Raw genomic sequence first — 8,943 nt, 5'->3', positions numbered from 1 at the left:
AGGACTTCGAAACGCCGAACCTTGTTACAATATTCCTCCATACAAACCTCTTAACATCAACATCTCGGATGTTGGCCAGCGCCTCGGCCTCTGCCCACTTTGTGAAGTAGTCCACCGCCACTAGCATGAACCTTCGATTGCCCGTTGCTCGGGGAAAAGGCCCGACTATATCCAGCCCCCAGCGAGCGAATGGCCACGGGCTTCGAATTGGGTTCAGGTTCCCGGCCGGTTGGCAAATCATCGGCGCGTGAACCTGACATTGTTCACATCTCTGAGCATACTCGGTGGCTTCCTTCCTCATCTGCGGCCACCAAAAACCCTGAGTCATTGCTCGGTGTGCAAGCGAGCGTCCTCCCACATGGCTACCGCAGACTCCCTCGTGCAGTTCGGCTAACAGTTCCCTGGCTTGGTCGGGACGTAAACACTGCAAGTATGGCCCTTCGAATGACCTGCAATATAGCTTCTGATCGGCAGATAACCAGTAACAAGTGGCGGTTCACCGTACTCTGGTTGCCTCCTTCTCATCCTCCGGGATTCGATCTTCTGAAAGGAACTCGATGATCGGATCAATCCAGCATCTCTCGGCTTCAGTGACCTGCACAATCAGTGCCCGGGTGGCAATACTTGGCTCGGGAACCAACTCCACCCTAATCAACTGAGGCACTTCGTCAGCTATTGATGACGCTAGAGTTGCTAATGAATCGGCGTGCCGATTTTGCCCCCGGGCTATCCATTCTATCTTGACCGTATCGACGTTATCCATCATCTGCTTTGCTAGCCGTAAGTACTCTATCATTCGGGGATCCCTGGCCTCGAAATTACCCTAGACCTGACTTACCACGAGGAGGGAGTCCGAGTATACCTCCACCTCCCTTGCCCCCAGATCCATGACAACCCTTAGCCCTGCAAGCAGAGCTTCGTATTCGGCCTCATTGTTAGAAGCCCTGAAGCCCAACCTGAACGAGTGTTCCAGCTTCAACCCTTCCGGGGTGACGACCACGATTCTTGCCCCTGATCCAGCCGTATTGGACGCTCCGTCCACAAACACCCTCCATCTCTTGACTTTTACCACGCCGGCTATACCAGTAGCTCTCGACGAAAACTCGGCAATAAAATCCGCAAGTACCTGTCCCTTCACAGAGTTCCTCGGCTTGTATCTGATGTCGAAGGAGCCCAACCGAATCCCCCACTTAGCTATCCTCCCCGTGAAGTCAGATATCCTCAACAGTGACTAGAGCGGATACTCGGTCAAGACATGGACCGTGTGGGCCTGAAAATAATGGGGCAACTTCCGGGTGGCATGTACGAGTGCCAGCACCAGCTTTTCCAGTGGCAAGTACCTGGTCTCGGCGTCGACTAGTGTCTTGCTGATGTAATAAACCGGGAGTTGTGCCCTGTTGTCCCTTAGTAGTACGGCGCTCGCCGCATGCTCGAACACAGAGAGGTACATGTATAAGTCTTCTCCCGGCTCGGGAGCTGACAGCGTCGGTGCCCGGCCAAGGTAATCCTTCAGATTTTGGAAGGCCCTGTCACATTCCTCGTCCCAGTGGAATCCCTTCCACTTCTTCAGAAGTTGGTAAAAAGGACAGCACCGATCCGCGAATTTGGAGATAAACCGGTTAAGGGCTGCCAGCATACCAGTTAACTTTTCCACCTCCTTCGGGTTACCCCACGGTCCGAGGCATTTCACGGCTTCTATTTGGTCGGGGCTGACCTCTATCCCCCATTTAGTAATCAAATATCCCAAGAATTGGCCGGATCCAACCCCGCACGCACACTTGTCGGCATTGAGGCGTAGCCGGTGTCGTCGGAGTATCTCAAACACTTCTTCCAGGTCGCCAATGTAATGCCCCTTTTGCTTGCTTTTTATCACCATGTCGTCAATGTATACTTCGACCGTCCGTCCAACCTTATCCCTAAACATCCTTGTCATCATTCGTTGATATGTGGTTCCTGCGTTCTTCAAACCGAACGGCATCACAGTATAGTGGTAGTTAGCGTCTGGCGTTAAGAATGCCGTCTTCTCCTGGTCCTCGGTAGCCAGGGCAATTTGGTGATAGCCCTGGAAAGCATCGAGGAAACTCATCCTCGAGTGCCCGTATATGGCGTCCATCAACTGGTCGATTTTCGGCATCAGAAACGGATCCTTCGGACATGCTCGATTAAGGTTAGTAAAATCAACACAAACCCTCCACATGCCGCTCTTCTTCTTCACGACCACCGTGTTTGAGAGCCATTCCGGAAAGAACGTTTCCTTTATGTCCCCCGCTTCTCTCAACCTCCCAACTTCCTATCTGACGGCGTCCGCGTGCTCCCTAGCAGACCTTCTCAGCCTCTGCTTCTTGGGGGGAATGATGGATCCACATTCAGCCTGTGAACTATGAACTCGGGGTCGACGCCGGGCACCTTATATGGACTCCACGTAAATACATCCACATTTTGTATGAGAAATAACAGCAACTGCACCCTCTCCCCATTACTCAAGCCTGCCTCTATCTGAAAACTCCTCTCGCTTCCCGGTAGGATCTTGACGCTTACTAAATCCTCAGCAGAGCTGGTCGCCTCCCCCTTGGGGTCCTGTAATTGCTATAGGGACGGATTCTCAGCTGGTTCCCTCTGCTTAGTTTGTTCGATGGCCGCGGTCACCAAACATTGTCTGGCCGCCTGCTGATCGCCTCTTATCACTGTAATCCACTCTTCAGTTCGGAACTTGACCTTTACGTGCAAGGTGGACGGCACAGCCCCCATGTCGTGTATCCACGGCCATCCTAATATTGCCGTGTATGGTGAGAAAGATGCGACCACTATGAACGTCACCAACACCTCCCGGCCTCCCATGATAACTGGAAGGGAAATCTGCCTTTTTGGGATCACCATGTGCCCGTTGAATCCCATTAAAGGGGTATCATACTTGGACAAGTCTTCCTTTTTCAGACCGAGCCCCCAGTACAAATTCGGGTACATCACATCTGCGCCACTCCCCTGATCGATCATTATTCTCTTCACTATGAACCCTCTTACTCGGGCCGTGACTATCTGAGCGTCGTGGTGGGGCTGGGTAGTACCCTCTAGGTCGTCGTCGTCGAACACGATTGGTTGTTTATTTGACCTCGGCCTCTTCCCCGGGGGTTGTTCACTTGTGCTTCCTTCTGCTGACACCACGGTCAACACCCCCTTAGTGGTGGGTGTCGTAATTGCCCTTGGAGCGACATGAATGACCTCTATCACTCCCAAAGGGGGAGGGAGAGGGTTTCGTTGCAGCCGCCCAGCCTGTCCGGTCTCCCAACTTCCCGTCTCAGCCAAAAATTCCTTCAAATGCCTCGCTTTCACCAGCTGATCCAGGTGATCTTTCAGCACCCTACACTACTCGGTGGTGTGCCCTTTATCTCTGTGATAGGAGCAATACAGGTTCTAGTTTCTCCTGGACGAGTCGCCTGCCATCCTGTTCGGTCGCCTAAAATACGGCTCATTTTTTATTCTATCAACGATGCGGTGTACAGGCTCCTTGAAGTCGCATTGACTCCCCCAACCGCCGGGCCGGGCTCCTGAATCCTCAAATCCTTTCGGTGTCTGGGGTTGAAGCTGTTGTTCCGAGGATAGATGGTCAACGGCTCTTTCCCTTTGGACTGCAGCCGGCCGTCCTCCAAGCGCTTATACTCCTCGATACGCCTCATTAGCTGCCTCATATCCTCGGGAGGCTTCAAGGTCAACGATTCTCTCACCCGGACTCCTCGGGCAGGCCCATCCGAAAGGTACTAGCCGCGATCTTTTCGTTTCCCCTGCCGATCTCGTTGTACAGCTCCCAGTACCGGTTGGCATAGTTGCGAAGGGTCTCTCCCGCCTCTATCTTCATTGATAGTAACGCGTCCACGGGCTGCGGCACTCGGCTGCACGTCATGAACCGTACTCCAAACTCCTGGATCAATTCCGAGGAACTATGAATAGAGCCCTTCTTCAGCCCGTTGAACCACCTCAATGCAGTGGGCCCGAGGCTCGAGGGGAAAACCTTACACATCAATGCGTCGTTATGAGAGTGTAAGGACATCATCTGAATATAGTGACTCACATGCTCCACCGGGTTTGTCTTCCCAGTGTAGGAATTGAACGGTGGCCTCGTGAACCGGCTCGACATCGGCGCGCTTTCGATATCTCTAGAGAATGGCGACCGGGCTGCTTGTTGCAGTGCTCGGCTCATGGTATACATTGCCGCGTTTCGTGGCTGCTCGGCATCAGGGGAATTTGATTCACGGTCCGCATATTCTCGCGAGCGGTCGCGGTGCCTATGAGACCTGGACTAATGAGATCCGGCCTCACGGTGTTTCCCCACACTTACTGACCTTTCCCTTCGCATTCCACGGTCCCTTCTCCCTCGTTTGCCCCGCGCTTGCAACTCTAGATCCCTGACTGCCCTGCGTAGGTGCTCAAGCTCCTGGTCTCTTCCGTCAAGGCGGTTGCGGCCTGAGACGTCAGACACAATCCGGCGGGTTTGATACGACCCTTGCCCGGGCCCAGACTCTTCTACCTCCTCGTGCCTTCTGTCCTCCTGCCCTTTTTGCCTCCTTTCCCGCCATGTGGACCCCCGCGACGTCCCTCTAGTGCCGCTTTCCGCATGGTTTCTCTGTCCACTTCCAGACATCTCTGCGAGCGTGCCAAGATAGCACCACAGCTGCATAGGAGAGCCCCACGGTGGGCGCCAATAGTGCGTCCCAAAATTAGGCTCGTGGGCCTTGCAGGGATTTGGGCTCACAATCTATTTGTATAGTGGGCTTCTGGATTTCCTACAAAGGGTAATGTTATGCTCGGCAGGCCTGCGTACTAGGCTTCCCCACTGTCTCTCCCTTCTCTTCCTCAGGGGAACTGATACCACTCTCAGTCTCTAGTCCTTTCTCTCTTTGAAATTGCCAACCTCTCTCACTGATTCTTCTTTGTCTATTTATAGCCAAATTTAGTGGAATGGTCATGATTATTCTCCTGATGGATGAAGGGAGGGGTCCAATACTATTACCTTTAAGTGGGGGTTTAGTTAGGAGTGGGAGAAAATGAGTGGCATTGGAACTGGCTCCACTGCTGGGTTTGATGCTCGGCATGGCCGTTCCCTAGGCAGTGGAAAAGAGGTCCAATACCGTTTCATCTAAGTGGACACCGGGTGGTGGGAAGGAGGAAATGATAGTGGTGCCGGGACCAATTCCGTGGGTATGTATATGCTCAGCTGGACATGCCACAGGCTGCATTGAGCGCTCCTAGATCGCACCTCTTGGACGGCCCGAGCATTACCACGTGTGGTCGGCAAGGGGCCTCTATAAGAGTTAGTCCTTGTGGGCCTTAGGGCAATTGGGCTTGACAGGGGGGTAGGGCCCGTACACCATTATATGCTCAATGGATTGATGATTCAATTCTTATGATTGAGAATTTTATTGTAACATATAAAAAATCTAAGCGATAATGATACTCAATTGTAAATTAGTCTTGTTGTTAATGATTAAAAAAACATATAAACAATTCTTTAGGTGGACTTAGACAACACAACAATATCCAATCCCAAACATTTTAATTTTGGGTGCTAAAATAGCAAAAAAGCAAAGTGTCATATCGAATACATAGTCATAATTCATAATTTGGGGGGGGGGGGGGGTAACAAGGGATTTCTTTTGTTTGGAAGGGCACCGTTGACCATAAAAATGGTAGTAGTTAAATTTTTGGGTTTTAGGGGCCATCTTTCAATTTTGTAAGGTTGGTTCTTAAGTTTGGGAGGCAATGTATGATTTTTTTAAACCCAAACTGTTAGGTTAAGATAACTTGACCTCGGTTAATTAATTTAATTACCTAAGTTGATTAATTAGGTTCAATTGTCTGCAAATTGTGAAGGAATTAACAAATCACCAATTAAACTAAGTGCTGCGGAGATTAAATTGACACGATGATTTGTTAACAAATAGAGAAAACCTCTCGCAAGGCAAAAACCCCACCAGTGATTTAAAGTCACCACTCCCAAGAATCCACTAATCAACAATCAAACGGTTACAAGAATAAAGAATCTTACCACTACCCTGGCTTATCCCAAAATACCAATCTACAGTCCTTCACTTCAATACCCAATTGAACTTGATCTTGTAATAGCCTTTTTTTCCTTGATGCACAAATTTCTAATTTGTGACTAACCCTTCACACAAATCCTAGTACGTGACTAACTCCAACAACTTGAATGATGTTTTTGACTGCAAAATTTATCACTTCATTAACAATGAAGATCAGGAAGTAATTGGCTACAAAACCCTATGGTGTACAAATGCGGTAGCTTCTTTCAGAGAAAATAAATCTCTTGATCTTTGTATCAATGTGTGATAGCTTTTAAAATATGCCTATGTCTAGGGCTGTGAGAAAAGAATCTTAAACAAATACATAAGTTTGGGCCGAATTTCAGACTTGGAAATTCTAAAATTGTAATTCTCGATAGATTGATCCGATGTCGAGCTTGCCAAGTAAATCTTGATAGATGCCATCTGTCGAGCTATTTATCGAGCTCCAGTAAAATAACTTTTCTTGAGTTGTTTCTTGGATCAATTTTCATGTCTTTAATATGAACACTTGATAAGCTTGAACTACATATTTCTTGATGTATTAAACTCAACTTAGATCTACCCAATTACAAGTAAAGTACATTTTGTCAAAGAATTAACTAATTACAAAAAATATGACCCTAACACAAACTTTCAAATAAATAAAAAAAATTAAGTCCATGGGGCGATGGCCCTCTTTGGTTTCTTAGGGTGTGTTTGGTTCACCATAATATACTCATGATATGCCCTTGATGTGATGTACATTAGCTTTTAATGTCTCATTAATTTGTTTGATTTATTTAATTTTTTCTAACATTATTATAATCTAAGATTACAAAATATATCATATTACCTTAGTTACATCACCTTCTTAATAGAGGTGATCTTATGCACTTGGTTACAAAATCGTGTGGTGTACAAACGCGGTAACTTCTCTCAGAGGACATAAAGCTCTTGATCTCTGTATTTGTGTGTGACGGCTTTTAAAACATGTCTTATATATGTTTAGGATTGTGAGAAAAGAATCTTAAACAAATACATAAGTTTGGGCCAAATTTCAGACTTGAAAATTCTAAAATTGTAATTCTCGATAGATTGATCCGATGTCGAGCTTGCCAAGTAAATCTTGATAGATGCCATCTGTCGAGCTATTTATCGAGCTCCAGTAAAATAACTTTTCTTGAGTTGTTTCTTGGATCAATTTTCATGTCTTTAATATGAACACTTGATAAGCTTGAACTACATATTTCTTGATGTATTAAACTCAACTTAGATCTACCCAATTACAAGTAAAGTACATTTTGTCAAAGGATTAGCCAATTACAGAAAATATGAACTTAACACAAACTTTCAAATAAAAAAAAATTTAAGTCCATAGGGTGATGTCCCTCTTTGGTCTCTTACGGTATGTTTGGTTTGCCGTGATATACCCATGATGTGCCCTTGATATGATGTACATTAGCTTTTAATGTCACATTAATGTGTTTGATTTATTTAATTTTTTCTAACATTATTGTAATCTAAGATTACAAAATATATTATATTACCTTAATCACATCACCTTCTTAGTGGAGATGATCTTACATTACTTATGGCAAACACCTTAATGCGACATCAAGATTATGTGCATACATCAAGGGCATATCACGATGAGCCAAATGCTCCTTAGTAATTTTGCCTCTCTCTATTTATTCTATTTCGTTCCATTGTATTATAACTTCAATCACAATGTAAAGGTTTTTGAGTGTATACCTACAAAATTTTCACCTCGCCAAACAATTGCAACCCACCTATGATGTTCTAAAAGTATGCATTAACCATAACAACATTGCTATGTCATTAAATTTCTTGAGGAGTGACAGTAAGTGACAACCAAACATATCATTCTCAATATAATTAATAAACCAACAAAAACACTTTTTTAGATAGATAGGTAGTGGATGAGGGGAGGTGAGATTCGAACCACAAATATCAAGCACTATATACATACATACATACATACATAACAATATATATATATATATATATATATATATATATATATATATATATATATAAAAGTATCATTATTACTGGGCTTTTACTTGAAACTTTACATAAAAGCACTTCGCTAGACAGTTTACCCATGTATAAATTGAGGTTTGGTTAAGTTTTTTTTTTGGATAAATTTAGTAGTAACAATTAGAGAGGAGGGATTTGAATCATAGATATTGTTATTGGAAATATTAAGAGATGTTAGTTAAATTCCAAGACTTTTGGCGAGGTTTGGTTAAGTTAAACATTGCAATCCATCATTGTCCAATGTTGGGTGCAATTATGTCTATTTAAATATTGATAAAATTACAAAATTTAATACACTGATATCATAACTAATGGGTAATATTATAAGTAGTGACAGAGTTTGGAATTTATCTTTGGGGTAGATAAAAATATGAGGACTAAGTTTTTTTTTTCCCTTTTGTATAACATTTTTCTATTATGTATAATTATATAACAAAGTACAATAAAACAAATTTAAAATGTAATTAAGTATTTTATACTATAAAAAAATATCTATTAAGTTTGGCAAAGGTGTCAATATTGACAAAAAGATTTTATATTTTAACGAATCGCTCTAATCAACAATCATTTATTTAGACATTAGACAAATAAAAAATTTCCAACAAATTTAAGTATTTGGTTTATACAATTTATGCCTAAAGAGATTGTGATTCTATTTAAATGAATTTAATTAACTTTGGACTTTCTTATAAAAATTATATACTTCAAAAATAATAATTTTATTATTCTTTAAAAATATATGTTGGACTAGGATGTGATAGGTCTTGTTAATTTTTTTTTAATTTAAATGTACTTTAAAAATTTTAATCCATACATATTTAGGATT

At 43.9% G+C, this 8,943-nt stretch overlaps 1 protein-coding gene across 1 annotated transcript; it reads right to left on the bottom strand.

The window, feature by feature from the left end:
• Nucleotides 1–2,586: 2,586 nt before the first annotated feature.
• On the bottom strand, nucleotides 2,587–3,686 carry LOC142629086 (uncharacterized). The gene is made up of 2 exons (XM_075803078.1): nucleotides 3,499–3,686; nucleotides 2,587–3,358 (listed from the first exon to the last, which is right to left on the bottom strand). Exons 1-2 carry the CDS (start codon nucleotides 3,684–3,686, stop codon nucleotides 2,587–2,589), a joined length of 960 nt encoding a protein of 319 aa, XP_075659193.1.
• Nucleotides 3,687–8,943: the final 5,257 nt, after the last annotated feature.

The sequence above is a fragment of the Castanea sativa genome, chromosome 1 (genome assembly GCF_040712315.1).
Source record: "Castanea sativa cultivar Marrone di Chiusa Pesio chromosome 1, ASM4071231v1".
NCBI lineage: Eukaryota > Viridiplantae > Streptophyta > Magnoliopsida > Fagales > Fagaceae > Castanea > Castanea sativa.
The sequence above is the reverse complement of the archived record's forward strand: the minus strand, read 5'-3'. Positions and strand labels throughout refer to the sequence as shown.